At 45.6% G+C, this 22549-nt stretch overlaps 1 protein-coding gene across 1 annotated transcript in view; it reads left to right on the forward strand.

Moving 5' to 3' along the window:
- The window catches only part of LOC139753163 (transient receptor potential-gamma protein-like), a 479099-nt gene that overhangs the window by 186945 nt on the left and 269605 nt on the right, over positions 1–22549 (forward strand). Inside the window, exon 2 of the mRNA XM_071669339.1 lies at positions 9442–9782. Within this exon, the coding sequence (XP_071525440.1) occupies positions 9588–9782 (195 nt within the window). The 5' untranslated portion in view covers positions 9442–9587. The remainder of the gene's footprint in view (positions 1–9441; positions 9783–22549) is intronic.

Raw genomic sequence — 22549 nt, forward strand, 5'->3', positions numbered from 1 at the left:
ATATATATATATATATATATATATATATATATATATATATATGAACCTCCTTCTTCCCCTCAGGTTACCAATTTTCCTTCTAACTTATTTTTTCTCCTTACTTTAAGTAATTTCAAACCAGTTGTAACTTTTTCCTTCGTCTTACTTTACCCTCGACTCTCTCTCTCTCTCTCTCTCTCTCTCTCTCTCTCTCTCTCTCTCTCTCTCTCTCTCTCTCTCTCTCTCTCTCCTACCATTTTTTTTCACTTTCCGTCGCGACTTTCCAGTACCTCCCACGATGAACCACATTTTCCCGTTAATTACCATAATTTCCCACGGTCTGTCTCCTCTCTTCCCGTGCTTCCGGTTTCCCACCGTGGCGGGTGTCCACAAGTTTCCGGATATTCACACGAGTTGACCGTCTTTCCCACATATTGCCACATTTTCCCACATACTGCCACATTTTCCCACATATTGCCACATTTTCTCACATATTGCCACATTTTCCCACGAGTTGCCAATATTTTCCCACGCATCACCACATTTCTCCCTGGAGTTACTACTTTCTTCCCCCGGTAATTAAGCCTTCACGTTTGTCCCTCTTGATTAAGACCAGAGTAAAAGTTGCCTCAATGTATGTTGTTGTGTCTCGTTATATTGAACTTGGATATTTAGCGGAACTTTCCTTTGTTTCGTGTGCAAGGTGGCCTGCCGATGTCTTTTCATTTAGAGTCTATTTCCATATTACTTCTAAACACTACTGACGACTCTAGATGCTCCGAAAACTTGGACAGGAATTTTGATGCCATACTTCTTTGTGGGTTTTGGTTTTGGTCTTGAAGATAATCCGGTTGACGTGGGGGATAATCAGGTGAGTCCATGTGTGGCCCAGGAATGATTTCTTCGTCAACGCCTTCGTCTTGTGACGTCAGATGGTCGTCTGGACAGTCTAGTGTGGTCGTACACCAGCTGAATTCCTGAGTCATCTGTATCATCAACCACGTCAGTACGACGGGACGACCCTTGATTTAACACAGCAGTGAGACCGTTTGCTACGACGGGACGACTCTTGAGCACAATATAACCCTTGAGTGCGGTGACCTGGTCTTTAAACACATCCTTACCCTCAGGCATCAGGTCAAAGGTCAAACCACGGCAGGCACTGACCCTAATGGCCCCGGAGTTGAGCATAACCGACCGATGGCTGGGTTTCCAGACAATGCCATGGACGATCTTATTTTTTTTTTTTTTTCTAAAACTTGTAATACTGGACTTCGTGTTTCAAGATTTTTGGCGGTCCCTTAGTGATCCGTATATGACAGTGTCATTAAAAAGATTAGTATTAAAAGACTTCAAAATACATCATAGCATTTTGATAAATGTTCTTGTCAATTTACAGATTCGTGTAAATCAGGACCAGAGACTCAAAAATTGATTCATGATGGTTTGTTTATTTCCGAGCACAGGTTATATACTGGTCTGTGATATATTCAGGAGAGGCACAAATAGCAATGGTGATCTATAAATATGCTCTCGCCAACATGTAAGCTCGTTGAGTTGGCGTCGCGGATCAAACAGTCTTATTTGTTCTGTTTGTTTACATTGGGCGCGCGTCATGATGGCCACCATTTCCCGCCAAACAGCTGGTTGCAGACGACGCACTTTGGCGGGAAATGTCGGACGAGTTCCTTCAACATAGAAATTTGTCTTGACGACTTAAGTAAGGTTGAGTGAGCGTAGCGGGGAAAAAAAAATTACATTCGAAAACAGCTTTCTTCAGTAAGTTTTTCTTTTATTTAATTTGTAATGTCGTCCTTCATCTGAAATGAGGTCTAATCGCTAATATTAGCAGGAAGTCAAGCGTGTGAGTGTTCTTGGTTAGTGCAGATAAGCGGACTTACAATGACAAGACAGCTTCAAGACTGGTGCTTAAGCAACTGTAAGTTGAAGGTTGAATCACATGGTCAACTATGTCTTGTATTACTGTAGGTTGTTAGGTTAGGTTTGATTAGATAACGTAAGAATTAGGTAGGCTAGATTAGGTCAGGTGGATTGGCGAGATTAGATGCTTTTGGTGGAAAAAATGTGAACGCGACGTCCAAAAATCATGCAGAATAGACCTCTGGCGGTTTTACATGACCCCAGTAACGAGTGTAAGAGGACGCTGGGTTATGTGTTTGGTCTAGCCTCTTAGAGTGTCGCTACCTTCGCTTTGTCTGACCGCTCACAACGGGAAACGGTTATGTATTTTGTTTCACGTGCCAAAGAAAAAAAACGCGTGGGAGTTTTCTTGTTTGTCGTGTGAGAGTGTGAGGTAATGTGCTCTGTTTACCATCTAAGAGGAAGCGTGGTAATAGTTATTTCCATTTTGCATGCACTTGTTCCAAACACTCGCACACGCATACATATGTATGCATGTTCTCTGTGTTTACGTAACTATGTATATATTTAAGTATTTTTCACCAACAGTGAAGCGGGGTACCTACCTACCTACCTACCTACCTACCTACGAGTCCCATCAGCCAAGGGCTAGCGGGTCGAAAAAAAAAAGATAATGTTTACTTTTCCGCTGGAACTTTCTTGTCTCCAGAAAATTTCTGCTAACAAGCAGAAGATAAATAATGACACGAGACTCATACTTGGTCAGCAAACTGGAATCGTTCCTGGAAAAGGAGAGTAAAATTTCCTCATTCTTTTACTTTATTCGGAAAATCGCTTTGAAAACAAGTCACAACTTTAGCAGAAGAATCAGTTACGAACAATTGTAAGACGCTGCAAAGATAAGCGAGAATTTCACTGTGATGGCGATGCATATCTTAAGATTCTGTTTTCTACACTTATCTGGCACAGGTTATGCTGCCAGCGCTGGCTGCTGGTAACGCTGCTGGTGTTGGAAAGATTTCAGCGTTGACGTTGGTAATACTGTAAAAGCTGGTGTTGGTACTCCTGTCAATGCTGCCGTTAGTAATAGTGTTTCGCGTTAAGATCAGAGTTGTAACACCGTTACAACTGTTATCCTTATCCTTGTCGTTATAGGTAAACCTGTGACACTCTGTCTCGCACGGCGTTGAAAAGGTCTTGTCTATCGCTCACGACAAAGCTAGACGCTGTTGTCTACCCAGACCTGGTAAGGTTGGCACTCCTGATGTTTGTAAACAATCTGTGCTTCGTGAGAGATACGAATTCCTGGGCGAGAAATATGTATCGCGACTGTCTCTCCCACAGAGAGAGAGAGAGAGAGAGAGAGAGAGAGAGAGAGAGAGAGAGAGAGAGAGAGAGAGAGAGAGAGAGAGAGAGAGATCATCTAAGTATTAAATGAATATAATTACTGAGAATGAAATAATATAATCTCGAGAGATGTCATTGCAGCCACGTACCCACAAATTGTTTGAATTAACTGTGAGTCTTTGAGTTTTTAAATTCTTACCGTTTTTATCCAGAATCGATTTTTCCTTTTCTTTTAGTTCATCTAATTTCTGTCTATTCTTTTCTTTATCCTCAGTTCTATATTAAAAGAGTTTTAAACATCACGTTTCAAAGGTTTGAATTAATTCGTTTCGTACTTATTTTTTTCTGCTGCTTTTTCTGATTTCCTTCAGTGGAGGACATTTACTTATTTTAAAACTCAGTCAGGAAAGAGAAATGATAATCAGGAAACACACGAGAACGGTCTTCATGGTTGAGAGTCGTCCAGATTTTCACTAAACACACGTAGGTGGAGCTCGTGGAGGCGTTTCCTCCAGAGGGAGACACTGCATTGGCGTCTGGCAGGAACCCAGAGGACTGACTACCCACACTGACCCCCCCCCCCCCCCACCCCGGTCCTCTGTAAAGGAAAGCAAGAGACAGAGTAAGACAACTTTATCAGTGATTCATTACAACAATTGATTTAAGATTACTGAGCAAGGAAAATGAGAAGACAAACAATTTTACGTGTGACCCAGTTAATCTTGGCCAAAATGGCCTCCATTCACGCCTCTCTCTCTCTCTCTCTCTCTCTCTCTCTCTCTCTCTCTCTCTCTCTCTCTCTCTCTCTCTCTCTCTCTCTCTCTCTCTCTTAAATATCTTATCTTTGCGTCGATAGAATATATTCAAGAAGTGTAATTACTGTTTTTTTTATTTCATTTTTTAAGCAGAATATTTTCTTCATGTGGCTAACCTGAGACCTGGCTGACCTGAAACCTAGCTGACCTGAGACCTGGCTGACCTGAGAGGTCACAGGTCCCACAAGCAGTAACTGTCGGTCGCGGGTCCCCATTTCTCCGGACACAACCTCCTCCCACACCATCTCCACCAAACCTCAGCCAAATTCCTTCCATTTCTTTCTTATCAACAAAGCCAAGATGTATATTTACCCTCCAGCTGGTTATTACGCCGGCCTCGTAAACCCCGTTATTGCCGCTAACCCGTTCATCCCTGCTGCCACTGCCTGCCACCTTAATGAGGAACGAGTCCAGGGGGGAGCACAACGTGCCATACCACCACCTCCCCAGCATACTGTATTGTGTGGCATAGACTCCTGCTCTGGCCTCCACCACACTCCTGCTCTGGCCTCCACCACACTCCCACCGTGGCCTCCACCACACTCCCACCGTGGCCTCCATCACACTCCCACCGTGGCCTCCACCACACTCCCACCGTGGCCTCCACCACACTCCCACCGTGGCCTCCACCACACTCCCACCGTGGCCTCCACCACACTCCCGCTCTGGCCTCCACCACACTCCCACTCTGGCCTCCACCACAGGTTACCAAAGTGTAAGGGGAACACACATCATGACCGACCCATCACCATCCCCACACATCATGACTGACCCATCACCATCCCCACACATCATGACTGACCCATCACCATCCCCACACATCATGACTGACCCATCACGACCCCCACACATCATGACTGACCCATCACGACCCCCACACATCATGACTGACCCATCACCATCCCCACACATCATGACTGACCCATCACCATCCCCACACATCATGACCGACCCATCACCATCCCCACACATCATGACTGACCCATCACCATCCCCACACATCATGACTGACCCATCACCATCCCCACACATCATGACTGACCCATCACCATCCCCACACATCATGACCGACCCATCACCATCCCCACACATCATGACTGACCCATCACGACCCCCACACATCTCTACCGTTGGTCACTCGTTCCTGTATTGTTCATTCTCGCTAACGTACTTTTCGTTCTCATCGGCAAGTGACCTTAACCCCGCCATCATGGTTTATGGTCGTACCAGCCTTTGGTCGTACCTTACCACGGGTCGTAAAGTCGTCCAGGACACAAAAAAAAGCTCTTGAAATGGAAACCGCCCTCCCTCTCTCTCTCTCTCTCTCTCTCTCTCTCTCTCTCTCTCTCTCTCTCTCTCTCTCTCTCTCTCTCTCTCTCTCTCTAACGAGGCAGTTAACGAGAGGAGTCACTGATGTTAGTCAATTAACACACTCTCTTTGACCCCCCAAAAAATTCTTCCACCTCATTTGCATACTCTGCCGTACAACACTTTATTTCTTTTTACTGAATATAAAGTTTGTGGACATGATGTAATCCTGTCACGCACACCGTGTGCACCAACCAGCTCGCATAGAATACGTACATGTGTACATGTGAGTGTTCGTGCGAGAATGCTCAGTTTAACGTACATGTGTGCGGACGGCTTGGGTAGCACCAACCGGTACACATATATGAAGATTTACCTTCACGAATTAACTGTCATAATTATGTCAACTTATGTAAACAATGGTTTGTTGTGTAACTGTGTCAATTGTGGTAAATTTCATAAAGAATCGTCACGTGAGAAATGACACTTTGTCTATACTAATTCACTTTGTTTCTTCTTGTTCACTGATCCATCATATAGTCACATACTGTAATTCTAAATATATTGATAGATTTTTTTAAATAGTAAAACTTTTGTGATAAAATCCTTTACATTTTTCAGTGTAGGCTACGTCACTAGTTCATCAATTTGTATCCATGTTCAGCTGTTCACTTTACCTAAGAATGGAATTATTCTGGATAATTATATTTCCTCTGATCATCATCCAAATAGACTACGAGAATTTGAAATATAATTCGTAGGTTGTTGATGCTGGACATCGAGAGAATAATCTGTTTGAAAGTTATTGTCTCGGATTATTCTCTTAAGCTTCTGATGTACATTGTCAAACATTATAAATGTTTGATATGATAAAAGTGAGACATATTTGCTCGTTCACTTCTGACATTGGTCATGTGTAGAGCGAAAATGTGTTTCTCTTGTGTTTGAACTGACTTGAATTACTAGTGCCAGCGCAGCGCACTGGACACCACACAACCACTTCCACATCAGCAGCTCATACGTTTTGTGATCAAAACTTTCTTTTTTTTTCTAAACTGAAACTTAGGATTGTAAGACAATTTACAATATTCTTTTGCATATGTATCTTCTTCATTAGTAGTAGTTGTTGTTGTTGTTGTTGTATTTACCGATCTTCATCTACTGGCACAATGGATGGTTTGAAACAGTTCATTATGAAAACATTGATACATCTGGCTGTAGTGAACCACCGAACAAACGAACCAACACTGTAATTCATCTTGGATTCTCTTATTCATTTCGTTGATCATTTTGCTATTACAGAATTTTCTCTCAAACACTTTACTTTTATCGTTTTTAGCACAGACTATCGCTGCTGTAATTCAGAATTTCATGATGATTCACCGTCAGTTGGTTAGCACAATACTGGTGGAGTTCAGTCTGGATGGCCGACCGAACACTTCGATATTTCAAACGTGAGGCGAAGCTGAACATTTGGTCATAACCTGCAAGCGTTTCACAGGAATAATCCTATAATTTCTATCATACGAAATTAGACTCCGCTTTTTACGGCAGATATTAATTTCGCATTTCATAGGTAGGGCCATTTATTCATTTATTAAACTCTATCCTGAGTTTTAACTGCATACTGTGTGCCATATTTCAACTATCTGTTTATGGAGATAGAATGTATATGGATTTCGGCTAACTTTAGTTGATTTTAGATTCTGGTTATAAAACTAGGTATGAGCGAAGTCATAGATATTAAAGCTGTTTTACTTACCCCGGGTCCAATTCATGTGAAAGCCATGGTGTTGCCCAGGATCATATATTGTCTTCCAATAGCGTTCCCAGCTACCTCGCAAAATGTCCGAGTTCGAATCCTTGCGGTTGGAAGGCATTTGATGGGATGTGATTGGTATAGACCTCCATCGCTCATGCATGTGGGACGAAAGGTATTCGATTACTTGTGATCGAATAGTCATTTCCCTGTTAGGGGAGATCATATATGTTTTAAACATATATATATATATATATATATATATATATATGTGTGTGTGTGTGTGTGTGTGTGTGTGTGTCTGTGTGTGTGACGTAATACTGTAAGGCCTTATCGTGTATTCACAATTCAAGCAACATTTAAGACACTGACAAGAGAGGGATTCGAGTGTGTGTCATCAGTGTGACCGCAGGACAAACATCCCATCCCACATCAGGGATCAGGGCAGGGACCACAGGAGCCTAAACAAACAGGGATGCCATCTCGGGTCCTCGGAAAGAAAAGGCTGGGCCAGCGGAGGTCCACTCCCGCGTGACCCGTCCACACCACCCCAGGGGAAGGTGACCTGTCACGAGTCAGGACGGGGAAATATTATCTATTAGAATTATCCAGCATGGCTCTCTCTCTCTCTCTCTCTCTCTCTCTCTCTCTCTCTCTCTCTCTCTCTCTCTCTCTCTCTCTCTCTCTCTCTCTCTCGTAAGGTCTGTTCTTCTTGCCGTTTCTCGTGCGTCGTGGAGGGTTGGGGAAGAACGTGTGGCTCTTCTGTCCATTTTCTTCCACAGTTGTTGTGTGGGACTCTCTCTCTCTCTCTCTCTCTCTCTCTCTCTCTCTCTCTCTCTCTCTCTCTCTCTCTCTCTCTCTCTCTCTCTCTCTCTCTCTCTCTCTCTCTCTCTCTGTATTAGCACCGACCAGACACCACCACCACCTTGCATGGAGCTTAGGTCTGTGTGGTGTGTGTGTCTCTCTCTCTTCATAAGATCTGAAGACGTTATTATTTTCTCTGATTTTTATCGTTTTCCTACACCCCATATTCTGTTGCCTGATATTCATGGGTTTCTGATGCATTTCTTCATGTAGATTATAACGCATGACAATGGCCGATATCTCCCCATTGTGAATTCATCCTTTATTTTAATACGTATTATTTCTTTTTATTTTATCGTTCCACTCTCTAGATTAAGCTAATCTGTAGGGAACCTAATCAGTCGTACACCAGCAACCATACATGATTTGTATACCAGGATCCATTGTTGGACCTTATCATAAACACACATCAGTGAACATAAAGAAAATATGATGTGTGGACATAATTTCTCCATGCATGGGTCACACATACGGACGAGCGTTACTGACCACCTGAAGTGGGTGTTTACATTTTTTCCCGTTAATGCGTCAATAGTGACTCTGGCAGATGTAATGACCTTGGCTGGTGATAGGTTAAAAATTCAGCTGACCAACCAGCCAGCCAGAGGAGATGCGTCACACCACAGAAGGCTCGATTAAACAAGCGTTGAAACACCGTTTATCCGGGAGGTAATGACTCATTATCCATGAGGTAATTACTCATTATTCTACAAACTCTGAATGACAGATGCAAATGAAGTGAATGTCAATACTTTTCAGTACGGGAGGCAATCAACTGTTTGTTACAAGTGAAGGTAATTAAACGAGTCCATAAAGCCGTTTACGCTTGTTCATATCATATAAACAACTAATTAGCGAATGTGATGAGGCTGACGGTAGCACAATGTGGGGCCTGTCCTGGGGACCTGACCTGGGACCTGATGTGGGGACCTGACCTGGGGACCTGATGTTGGGTATCTGACGTTAGGACCTGATGTGGGGACCTGCCCTGGGGACTTGATGTGGGGACCTGACATGTTATTAGGGGACCTAACTCAGTCGTCAGAGCCTCAGCTGGCGTGAAAAAATGTAGTGGAATTTAACTAACGAGTACAACAATACGACCCTTAATGACGACACGTAACGACCTCTAATCACGACGGCACAACCCTTACATAACGACGATACGACCCTTGAGTACGAATTACAGGACCCTTGAGCATGACTGTACAACCCTGAAACTTGACCATACGACCCTTGAGCACAACGGTATGACCCTTTGGTATGATAACAGAGAACGCGAGGCCGGTTGACCCGTGTGTAGGTCAGACAGAGGTCGTGCCACCATACCCAAAGGGGAGCACAGGTCTGTAGGTCAAACAAGGGTCAATCATGTTAGATCTTTCAATAGATTTTCATCAGAAATAGATGATTCTTTCGTCATAACATGTGACAGTGTATCATTGTTACTCTCACGCCCATTGACCTCTCCTTCTCTCTCCCTGGTAGAGTGATGCACCTTGACCCCGCCCTGCTCTTGGACCAGTGGGCGGTGCTAATTTGCTGACGTCACGCTGGCCACACCCACTTCCAACAAGACGCCGCCCACGCTCCTGCCGCTCCGCCCACTCCGCCCACTACGCCAACAGCTGGCCATGGACGAGGGGGATGAAGACACAGGAACGGACGCCCAAACGCGAGCCACGATGGGCGGCGACGTGGAGACCGGCCGGGGCGGCGGGGGCGGCGGGGGCGGTGGGCCTACCCTCCTGGCCGTGCCCGTCCGCTCCAACCTGCTGGCCGTAGCCTCAGACACCGCTAACAAGGACGCCAAGAACAAGAACATTAAGGTACGTGCCAATATAACAGGTTCCCAGCACTGAAGAACAGGTTCCCAGCACTGAAGAACAGGTCGCTAGTTCTAACGATCATTTTCCATACCTGAAGAACAGGTTTCGAGTGCTAAAGAACTGGTTCCAGTGCTGAAGAACAAGTTCTCAGTATTGAGGAATAGTTCTGTGTGGTTGTATTTGTTATTCCTGTCACTTTCAGGTGTTATGTACAGAAGAACATGTAAGAGAATATTAAGGTAAGTGCTGAAGAACAGATCTTGAGGTAAGTGTTATGAGTTGTTCTGTCCTGTCTAACTGAACCCTTATGTATATGATATAGTAATATCTAACATCATCCCATTTATCACTAACAGTTTACACGTCAGTAAGACACGTATTAACCTTGTGTACGAAGCGTGGCTTTTGACCTGACCTTCCCACAGAGAGGTCACGTCGCCAAGCTTCATTCTCTTCTCCATACGTCAAGGTGAACACTACTACTACTCGTTTTCTACGGCCATTCATATGACACACGTCTGGCATCAAGCTCATCTCAACACCCGTCCTACAGTTGACTCTCCCACTTCCATCCCACACGTTCTCATACATCATCTTCCACCTCAGTGATCCAACAGCCTCCCTGCTGATCACTTAATGAGCAGTGCCACTCACTTCCCTCCCTCCCTCTCTCCCTCCCTCCCTCCCTCCCTCCCTCCCTCCCTCCCTCCCTCCCTACGCCTTCGTTCAGTCTGGAGGGAAACTTACATTTCGTGAAGTGTCAGTCTGTATACTTTTGTTAATATATATTTTTCTCTTACTTTTCAATGACCATTTTAACCATATAATCAAGTGAATGTATTTACCAGAAATGTTGTGAGTATCATCTGTACGCACACGATTGTTCAGATGTGGTTCAAACAAATAGAAAACTGATTTACGGTTTCCATGTTGCATTATCGTCATCCTGTGTTATGTTTCGCTGAAGTTCGTTCATCGTGGCTTAAGTTATCGCTCAGTTGATGATGATTATGCCCCTGGGAAGGGCCACGGTAATGGTCGTTAGTAGAACTTAACGACTCACTAATCTCGTATCAAAAGGTTAGATTCGCTACGAAAGGTCATGAGGTGACCCTTGATAAGGTCAGCTTACGTCAAGAATGGTCATGTGGTGACCCTCGACCTCTATTATGTTAGGGTACATCAGGAAAGGTCATGCAGTGCCCCTTGACCTATGATCAAAGTTTTGCTCCTGGGACGAAAATTATCCCTTTTAAACCACGCGATAAAGCACAACTGAGGCCAAGCCACAAGATAAACCACAGCTAACAATAAACCACGCGATAAACCATAGTTAAGACATTCTCATCTAGGAATAAACCTCGTGATAAACCATAGCCAAGACTAAACCACAGCTGAGATAAACCGCTCCATAAACCACGCCTGTGCACCTGCGGTTCAGGGACCCGCCGTAGGGTGAACAAGCAATGCAAACATTGCTATATCTACATAGAAAACGGGCTATGCAAGCTCTGCTATACCTACATAGAACACGAGCTATGATGTTGTTACGAGTACATAGTCATGGTCTCCACGCGGAAAGGTTTGTTTGTTTGACAGATTATCAACACGAGGAAGGATCGAAAAAAAAGATGAAAGAATTCCCTTTGAAAACACGAGAACCAAGATGCACCAAACTTTAATGTTTCTTCTGTCGTTCAACTTGTCACTGGTGGCTGCTGTGAGTACCTTAGATAGGAGAGAGTGTCTCACATACGAATAAAATCCTTTAAAGATAGTGGCAAGAGAAGCTTTGTACGGGGCTGGATGTTGGGGACAGTTATGACAGCTAGTGACCCCAGAGATAAAGAGGAACCCTTAAATGAAGAGGAACCCTTAGATGAAGAGGGACCCTTGGATAAAGAGGGACCCTTAGATAAAGAGGGACCCTTAGATAAAGAGGGACCCTTAGATAAAGAGGGACCCTCGGATAAAGAGGGATCTCAGATGAAGAGGGGCCCGTGGATAAAGAGGAGGAGAGGCACTACAGAGCGTCGTATGTGGTCGCATGCCATGATCTAGCTGGCCAGGTGCTCGCCCTACCTGACCGTAAATCCAAGTGAAAGTGTTTCTTGAGTGGTTCCCTCGCGGCCGCCACGACACACTCACACCTCCAGGTATAGAAACACTTGATCCACACCTCCCTACACCCTCACACCTCTGAACCCCACCAACGGGCCTCCTCCCTCACCCAGCAGTAGGTGCTCACCCACCACCGCCGCCACCACTGACTCTCCGCCTCCTGCACCAGCAGTAGCAGGTCCCCAGACCTGCAGGTGCCGTGCTGTAGGGAGGAACCTGACGCAGGACGCGGGGAGCTGACACCCGCACCCCCGGCCGCCCCTGCTGCTGCTGCTCCTGCTGGTGGTGATGACGGAGTATCTCCCTCACCTCGTATCGTTCTCTTTCCATCCTTATCTCCATCATCATCCATCTCTCCCTCTCCCTAACATCTTCCCTCCAACTCTTCCTACCTCCATCCCTCCCACTATCTCTCCACGGCTCCCTCTTTTGCTGTAGCCTCTCACCAAACCTTCCTCTCCCCTCCACCCTTTCCCCCTACCCCCAATTCCCTTCTACTTCCCCCCCCCCGACCCACCATTCCCCCCTCTCCCCACCATCAACGCCACCCCCTCCCTCTCCCCACCAGCAACGCCACCCCCTCCCTCTTCCCACCATCAACGCCACCCTCTCCCTCTCCCCACCATCAACGCCACCCCCTCCCTCCCTCTCCCCACCATCAACGCCACCTCCTCCCTCTCCCCATCACACACTCACATCAGACTCGCCGCTTTGGGGAATCATTATCAAAATCGCTTTATGATTATTTAACCAACAATTAACGCGTTACAGAAACATATAATTAGGCTATAAAGATGTAAATGGAATTATAGGCGTTGGGCAAACATGCCTCATTCTGTGATTATCTTCCAATCAATTACGGACGAACGATCTTTTGTAGGATGCCAGTGTGTTCCCGTCGAAGTATTCAGAAATGATAATTTATTTTCATGTGTTTCACTCGAGACTGAATTGACTTTTGTTGACAGTGACGCTCGTATGAGTCCTGCCTCCCAGGATATTGATGCAGTGATTCCTTATATGGGAACATTTACCGTCAAAACAGCATTGATTAATTTCACTGCAGCTGACAGTGACGCTCGTGTCAACATTGTTTGTAAACTTGCCGCTGGTGTGTGTTTGCGAACATAAATATTAGAATTTTTCAAGATAAAACAATCGTAATATTTCCATTTTTCACAAAAATAGAAAAATAAAATCAGATAAAAAGGTAAACAAAGATTTTGAAAAGGAGAGAGAAAAAAAATGATAATAAAAAGGAAAGAAAACGAAGTTGAAGGTGGCACTAAACTATCTCTCAGACGCCTGCATAAATGTCGCATCTCCGCCGAGGTCAGGTGGTCTCCGAGGACGCTCCGACCTCTTCTCTTGATCATGGTGAAAGGGTCTGAACTGCTGGCGGGAAGACATACACTAGCTTTATGTTATGCCATTCTGTGTCGTCCTAAGGCTCATCAGAAAGAGAGGAGACCTGGTTATCAAAGAGAAGATATGCAATGCAGGAAGGAAAGGTCGGCAAGAGATCAAAGAATAGTGATGGACATCCGTGAAGGAGACCGGATGATGAGGGCAGATATAAATATGAAACACCAGGACCACGGATAGACATACAGAAGGCGAACTTAAGATGGATATTGTGCGTAACTGTAAAGCAAGATGGATATTGTGCGTAACTGTGAAGCAAGAAGCAAAACAGAGAAAAATAATAGATTAATGCTACAAATGAATTTCAGTGTACGAATTTCTTCTGTTTCCAGATTAGTTGCCTGTTTTTGTTTTTCTCTCTGGACCTCGGGGGAACTGCTTGTGTGGGACGCGAGATTTATGGCGAGGGTGTAAGTCAGGCGATACAAGGATCACATCAAGTTGCTCTCCCAGTGTCAGCCAGCGGATGTGGAATGAGTTTCTCCAGGCCATTTGTATGCAGTTTATATCACCATGCGATTACTGGCGTTCTCTGTAAGCATAGATTTACACACTCTCTCTCTCTCTCTCTCTCTCTCTCTCTCTCTCTCTCTCTCTCTCTCTCTCTCTCTCTCTCTCTCTCTCTCTCTCTCCAGCCACATCCAATCATCGCCTCGGAAATTATCCACCGTATATTTGCTTCTCCAAATATTCCAGGACTTTGTATGAAGGGAAATTTGAAATTTAATGGACGAAGGGAGGTCGAATGAGGTGCATCTGGAAGGGAGGTCGAATGAGGTGCCTCTGCAAGGGAGGTCGAAGGACGTGGCTTTGGAAGGGAAGTCGAAGGAGGTAGTTTTGGAAGAAGTCTTGTGAGATGTTTGTTGACAAGAGACAAAGATCAGGGGAACATATGAATGACAGGCGATAGAAGGAAGGAAAAGAAAATAAGGGACGCACCAGGAAAGAGTGGCAGCTGGAAATGAGACACATGCAGGTGTCAGAGATACGAGGAATGACGAGATAGCGTGATACAAGAAAAACAAGGCAGACCTTTAAATGAGCAACAAAAAAAGATAACATATAGAAAACTACATAAGGTGAACTCACACACACACACACACACACACACACACACACACACACACACACGCGCGCGCGCGCGCGGACGCGCGCGGACGGAAAGAGCATAGGGAAAGTGAAAATCGAGGAGGATGCTTGACCTGACAAGGTAACTTAGACTCCAGAGTTGGTCTGAGACGCGGTTGATGAAGTTCAGTCCAAGCAAATGCAAAGTAATGAGGTTCGGTTAGAGTGAAGGAAGACCTTAATATGAATGTTATCTAGGAGGAAACAAGCTGCAGAATCCTCTGTGTGTGTGTGGGAGGAACTTGGGAGTCGACCTCATCCTTAACCTGTCGCCAGAGTCCCACATCAGGAGATTAGTGAAGGAGACCCACTGTCTTCTGGCAGATGTTAGAAATACATTTAAGTTCATGGTTAAGGAAGTATCCAGCAAGCTGGCTACATTCTACGTACGACCAGGAACACCATACGCTGCTCAAGTTTGGTCAGCACACCTGAAGTAGCGCAGGGCTGATAGAGAAGGTCCACAGGAGAGCAACAAAGTTGGTACCACAGTTAAGATGGCTGAGTTACAAGGAAAGAGTAGAGGTCTTAGATTTGTCCACCGTGGCAGAGAAGAGTAAGGAGTGACTTGATCATCATCTTTAACTTTGTTTGGATCAGGTTGATGATGGTGAGCAGTTCTGTGAGAGATGTCTGGATAGAACAACCAGGGAACATAAAACTTAATGAAAGAAGCTTGTTTAGCAAGGTTGTAGAGAAGGGAGTTCCTAGTATGAGAATGATGGATGATCAAAATAAACTAAGAATACAGTAAATGTCGGCCGCTTATACAAGGCTCAGACATTGTATGATAGAGATGGTTCAAAAGTTGGTACACACGAGTGTAGAACTTCCTCCCTGTACGGTATAAATTGGGTATTACACGCACGCACACGAATATATATATATATATATATATATATATATATATATATATATATAGTTGATTCAGACCAAATGGTCGTTACATCAAGAAGCCAAGAGACCAAAGTATAAAAGGATGCATAACAGTACATAGAGGACAACGACAAGGGAACAGTGAGAAGGACGAAGATATGAGTTGAAGAGGACAAGACACAGGAAGGACCAAGAATCCACAGATCCCACGGCCGATATATGAGAAGGACCAAGAGCAAGGACAGTAGACCACAGTGGCGGGCAGGATACCGTCACTTTCCGCCATAATCTATTCAGTTTACGCTCCGCTGCTGATGAACGGCAGTCGACCTTTATGGCGGTCGTACAGCATCCATTGATCGCCCCGCCCCTCCACCTGGCCGGGGTGGCAGCCGGCTGGCCAGCACACAAGCGGTGGTTGCGTCCGTAACATCCTGCACCCTCACGTGTTACGGTACCTTCCCGTGTCCAGTGACCACTGTGGAAGGACACAGTTTACGGTGGGTGGGTGGGGGAGGGGGGAGTCTCTCTCTCTCTCTCTCTCTCTCTCTCTCTCTCTCTCTCTCTCTCTCTCTCTCTCTCTCTCTCTCTCTCATTAGCTTGACCTCAGGACGTGTGTGGACAAAGCTACGATCCAATTGGCGGTCGGGTGTTTAAACAGGCCAATCACCAGGCGCCTCTTATACCACCAATCAGGAGGTAAATAATCCGTTTACTGGCAGGTGATTGGTTAGGAGGTGTCAGGCAACCTCACTGGAGGGAGGAGGGGAGGGGGGGGGTTGCTGGGGTTCCCAGGATTGTAGTAAGGTGTGGCGGGTGAGCCTTCTCAACCCCAGGATGTAACCCCAGAACCAGGGGGATGCAAGACACCCCCAGTATATAACCCCCAGGCCCGAGATATCCCCATGAAAGACACAAACATACAGTTTGGTCTCTCTCTCTCTCTCTCTCTCTCTCTCTCTCTCTCTCTCTCTCTCTCTCTCTCTCTCTCTCTCTCTCTCTCTCTCTCTCTCTCTCTCCACCCTTCATAAGAATTTCTCCATGAAGAGAACTGTTCTAACGAGCCATAACGAGGGAGTCTGTAGTGTATGCAAATGAGGGCACTTTTATACCGCAGGTTTCTTTTTTCTTTAACATATCCTCATACGCACTTGGCTGTCAAGATAAAGAAAAAAACTGATTGACACTTTTCAGTCTTTTGTTCCATACGAATCAAATCTACGATGATAATGAGGCCTGTGATCACAGTAGCCTTGTTTGACATCAGTTCTCCAGAATTAATGTTTGGGGGAGAGAGAGAGAGAGAGAGAGAGAGAGAGAGAGAGAGAGAGAGAGAGAGAGAGAGAGAAGAGAGAGAGAGAGAGAGAGAGAGAGGCATTATTTGTCGTACTTTGCTCTAAGCTGTAGCCATGGTAGTCAGGCTCCAGTGTAAACTGTTTACATAATTCGTCAGGCTCTCCTGTATACTATTCATATGATAGTCACACTCAGCTGTAAACTGTTTACTTGACAGTCATAATACATTTTAAACTATTAACATGATAACCATACTCCACTGTAAACATGATAGTCATACTCTACTGGAAACTGTTTACATGAATCACTAGAATGTTTACATGATAGTCATACTCTACAGTAAATTGTTTACATGATAGTCATACTCCACTGTAAACTGTTTACATAATAAACATACTCCACTGTAAACGTATCTGTCTGGTAAACTCACTTCACTGTTAAATACGCGAGACTGAGCTTTTTTTAACTGCTGCAACTTTACTGGATAATGAAACAAGATGTATATTGATGATAGATATTGTATAATGAAACAAGATGTATATTGATGATAGATATTGTATAATGAAACAAGATGTATATTGATGATAGATATTGTATAATGAAACAAGATGTATATTGATGATAGATATTGTATAATGAAATAAGAGGTAGATTGATGATGGATTGATGATAGATATTGACGATATAGTGAAGCAGAGCAGACAGTGAAATACGATATACGAAATGAAACACAGAAGATTAGAGAAACATAGACGTAGGGGAGAGTGAAACATGAGTGGGAGGGCGTCGAGTTTCACTCTAAATTCAGAGTGTGTGGTCGAGGGCCAAGCCAAGCCAAGTTTCCTCAAGGCCAAGTTTAATATCCGGGATTGCAATGAGAAAGTTAAACCAAGATTTCTTCTTCTTCTTCTTTTCTTTTTTTTTATAGCTTCCAATTTTTGTGTATGTTATGGATGTGTTGGATGGGTATATACAGTGCGTAGCCACGACCCGAGAGGGAGGTGTGTGTGTGTGTGTGTTCTTCTTTCGGACCCCCTGTGACCCCATCTGACCTGGGATGGGATTGGTCCTAGTGTTATGTGACCTGGGGTATGCCCTGCCGCTCTGTGACCTGGGGTATCATGTGTTCTTTGACCTCGACGTCTGTGAGCTGTTGGCCCAAAAGTTCTGGTGAAGGAGAGGGGCGTGTCCTGGGGGGAGGTCAAGTAGTTTAGCCTTAAAGGTCTGGACGAATTCACGTGGTCATTTACTCCAACGACTTTCTCACACACACACACACACACACACACACACACACATGGTAATATAATCTAGCTACATTCGTCATACGTTTGGTTCTAAGATCCATCAACCAATCATCAAGAGTTAAACAGCCAGTTTCTCCCAGTGTTCGGGAAGCAAAAGTTTTGATTCAGATAAGAAAGAAAATAATCCCACACGTATTTGTGAACATTTAGCTACAACAGTGAGGAGGACAGAGGAGTCATTAGCTAAGTGTCGCCCGTGAGATCCGCGCCACTTCAGACGCCCTCTTGATAAAATGAAACAATCAGGATAAAAGGCGCCATCTTGCTGCAAATGAGCTAATTCAGGGAGTTCCTCTTAGAAGAAAATAAAGAACCTCAATGAACCCCCGTTATCTGATGAACGAACCGGGATTCGAAACTCGGCAAGCGTAGTCCGAAGCTTCGTCACCTTCACCAGTGTTGTCTGAGGCACCGAAAGCGTTATCCGGAGCTTCATGAGCGTGATTCGATGTTCCGCCAGTGTGATTCGAAGCTTTACAAGCGTGATTCAAAACTTCACAGGCAGTTCAACATCGGCTGGTCCCTTTCTTCGACGCAGTGGACTTCCTGGCAAGTGGAAGGTGGATCTGAGGGGTGGATCAGTTGAGAGATCCGTGTTGGAGAAGGGATCACTCGGGTGCTGCCTCCTTAAGACGTGAGGCTCCTCCAGGCGAGCCACACTGAGGCGCCGGGGATCACCAGCTTGAGCCAGCGAAGCTGCTTCTCTTCTCAGACGTCGGGTAATTCACTCAAGAGGCGACCCATCTCTGGCTTCACGGCTGCTCCCGTGCTCGTCACATTGCTGACGTCACGGTCGCTCCGGTTCCCGTCACACAGGTGACGTCACGGCCGCTCCGGTTCCCGTCACACAGATGTTGTGATCGTGTTCTGTTCACGTGGCTGCCACGTACACATGCCACCAGCTCTGATTAGCGTCCTTTGATTGTGCAAAACACACGACATTAAGAAGCTGGAGCAAAATGGCCCCACATTAACAATTTGTCATTTACGGACGGAGTGAGAGTGTATGGGAAGAGTGAGAGTGTATGGGATGAGTGAGAGTGTATGGGATGAGTGAGAGTGTATGGGAAGAGTGAGAGGGAGGAATGAGACACCTGGCCCCTGCCAGTGAGATAGATAGTTCGTAGAAGTTATGAGGAGTGAGTTTGGGATAAAGAGTTGTTCAGTGCCACTTACACACAACGGTAGAAGATGAAGTCTCAAATAATAGGAGGTAAAAGCGAAGATGAAAAATGATATATGAAGAGAGTAGAAAAATGCTATAGGGACCATAGCATTAAATTAGTGTGGCATCATGGTCGGTGTGGTACGTATATAGGCAAGGCTCACGTGCTGGGTTGGTCCTGTTGCTTAGCCAAGAGATGGAGAGATAAAACAAGACTTTGGAATAGTACATTTGGCCCTGTATCAATTTGGAATATTTTGTGAGTAACCAAATTAAATGAAAGGATCATCCTAGCTTACACTATCGTTGTACTAGGCTTGACTAACTCTTACTTCTACAGCGGAGTCTCTCAAGAGATGTGGTGTGGTGTGGAGGTAGGCGTCTACACGTCTACATAACATCATCAGAGAATCTGAACATTTGTGAAGATAAGACGTTGACGATCTCTGAGATAAGCAGTCAACCTCCCACGACCTGCGTGCATATGGAGTAATTCGAACTCTGTTGAAGTGATCCGAAGCACCGCGAACTCTCTAACGGTGATTTGAAGCAGTGTGAGCTCTCTCTCTCTCTCTCTCTCTCTCTCTCTCTCTCTCTCTCTCTCTCTCTCTCTCTCTCTCTCTCTTTCTCTCTCACGTTGATCCTGATGCAGTCTGAACTCACTCACGCTGATCCGAAGCAGTGCGAACTCACACGTTGATCCGAAGCAGCCTGGACGAACCCTGGAGCGCAGAATCGTTCCAGGAAATTCAGATACCATAAGATCTGGGCCAACTTGCTCCATTTTATGCGAGATGTGATGAAATTGGAAACTTTTGCAGTAGGATGGAGCGAGAGAACTCATGTTTGCAGTAGGATGGAGCGAGAAAACTCATGTTTGCAGTAGGATGGAGCGAGAGAACTCATGTTTGCAGTAGGATGGAGCGAGAGAACTCATGTCTGCAAGTTCCTCCGTCAGACGGGTGTTGCTGGCAGATGATCTGCAAATTATGGACATTAGAGAAAAATTTATTTTCAAAGTTTTTCCGTTACGTCACAAGTGTAATACGGGTTTGTACTGTGTATTCTATCGGCATACACAACTTGATAACACGATACACACCATAACGTACGTTTTGTTAAAGCATTCGATATCACTATGATTACTTTATAGAAAAAGACTACTCAAGCCACTATAGACATATCACTAAATCGAATAAAGAATGGAAAAAGATTAATAGGATATTATAAGTTCATCGAGGAAGCCATATAGACTCTGGAAGTGTGTTGTACTTTGGTAGAAGCTTCCTCTGGTCTCTCTCATCAGGGCCTCAGAACCCAAACTTCCTCGTCTTGATTTATTCTGAGCAAGAAGAAGACTGCAGAGATAATGCTCAGAAAACAGTTACGTTTTCATGGATAATGGTCATTTTACAATGTTTATAGATGCATTAGCGGGCTGGACAGGACTGAAAACCTTAAAACTGTGTTCTTTCAGAAACCGATGCTGTTTTGTTTTTGTCAGGATGGAGCCCCTTTACGGGGACGAGAGGGAAAGAATGGACGGAAAAGGAAAGGTTCCAGGAATGGAATCTTAGTGAGAGAGGAAAGATCGGGGCTCAACCCTGTTTGCTGTGGTGATGTCTACTTGGATGGCTGCCAGTGTGGCTGGCACAGTTGTCGAGATATATGTGTGAAGTTCAGGACAAAAATACTTTGTATGTAGATCAGACCGACAACGTAGTACCAATGTCGTGCAATATTGTCTCCTTGGCTTCTAGTACATGTTATCGTTGTAGATGTGTGTGTACTTCTTCCTGCTTCTAATCCTTGTAACTCACTTTGATGCTGTGGTCCATGAGGCCTGCTGATCGACTCTGTCGTAGATGACTTAACTCTGAAGTCTTCTACGTGGTAGATAAGCTCGTCAGTATATTGTTCTACACTCACAGTTATCTTGAACTCATTCATAATGCATGACCTCAGCGACCCAGGATTAAGACAGGTAAGCTTGGGAGCAGTTTCTGCTATGATGCTCCCTGACCTCATAGCTGCTTAGAACAGCAAGTAGAACGATCCACCACCACCACCACCACACAGCAGGACGATCCACCACCACCACCACACAGCAGGACGATCCACCACCACCACCACACAGCAGGACGATCCACCACCACCACCACCACCACCACACAGCAGGACGATCCACCACCACCGCCACACAGCAGGACGATCCACCACCACCACCACACAGCAGGACGATCCACCACCACCACACACAGCAGGGCGATCCACCACCACCACCACCACCACCACACAGCAGGACGATCCACCACCACCACCACACAGCAGGACGATCCACCACCACCACACACAGCAGGGCGATCCACCACCACCACACAGCAAGGCGATCCTCCTCCAACACCACCACACAGCAGGGCGATCCTCCTCCAACACCACCACACACAGCAAGGCGACCCTCCTCCAACACCACCACCACCACCACCACCACACACAGCAGGGCGATCCACCACCACCACACAGCAGGACGATCCACCACCACCACCACCACACAGCAAGGCGATCCACCACCACCACCACCACCACACAGCAAGGCGATCCACCACCACCACACAGCAAGGCGATCCACCACCACCACCACCACCACCACCACACACAGCAGGGCGATCCACCACCACCACACAGCAAGGCGATCCTCCTCCAACACCACCACACAGCAGGGCGATCCTCCTCCAACACCACCACACACAGCAAGGCGACCCTCCTCCAACACCACCACCACCACCACACACAGCAGGGCGACCCTCCTCCAACACCACCACCACACAGCAGGGCGACCCTCCTCCAACACCACCACCACACAGCAGGGCGACCCTCCTCCAACACCACCACACACAGCAAGGCGATCCACCACCACCACCACCACACAGCAGGGCGACCCTCCTCCAACACCACCACCACACACAGCAAGGCGATCCTCCTCCAACACCACCACCACACAGCAGGGCGACCTTCCTCCAACACCATTTTCTAACACATGCAGAAAGTTTAATAACATTTTATACGCTGTCTTGAGTTGATCAGAGTTTGTGGTGCATTCCGGACTAAGTTTCCTGTCCCACCTGCCTCACAGACGGACACATAGGGTGTTGTGATGATACAATACACAAGGTGTAGTGATGACACAATACACAGGGTGTAGTGGTGGTACAATACACAAGGTGTAGTGGTGGTACAATACACAGGGTGTAGTGATGATACAATACACAAGGTGTAGTGATGATACAATACACATGGTGTAGTGATGATACAATACACATGGTGTAGTGATGATACAATACACATGGTGTAGTGGTGGTACAATACACATGGTGTAGTGGTGGTACAATACACATGGTGTAGTGGTGGTACAATACACATGGTGTAGTGGTGGTACAATACACAGGTAG

This window comes from Panulirus ornatus, chromosome 14, assembly GCF_036320965.1.
Source record: "Panulirus ornatus isolate Po-2019 chromosome 14, ASM3632096v1, whole genome shotgun sequence".
In the NCBI taxonomy this organism is placed as follows: Eukaryota; Metazoa; Arthropoda; class Malacostraca; order Decapoda; family Palinuridae; genus Panulirus; species Panulirus ornatus.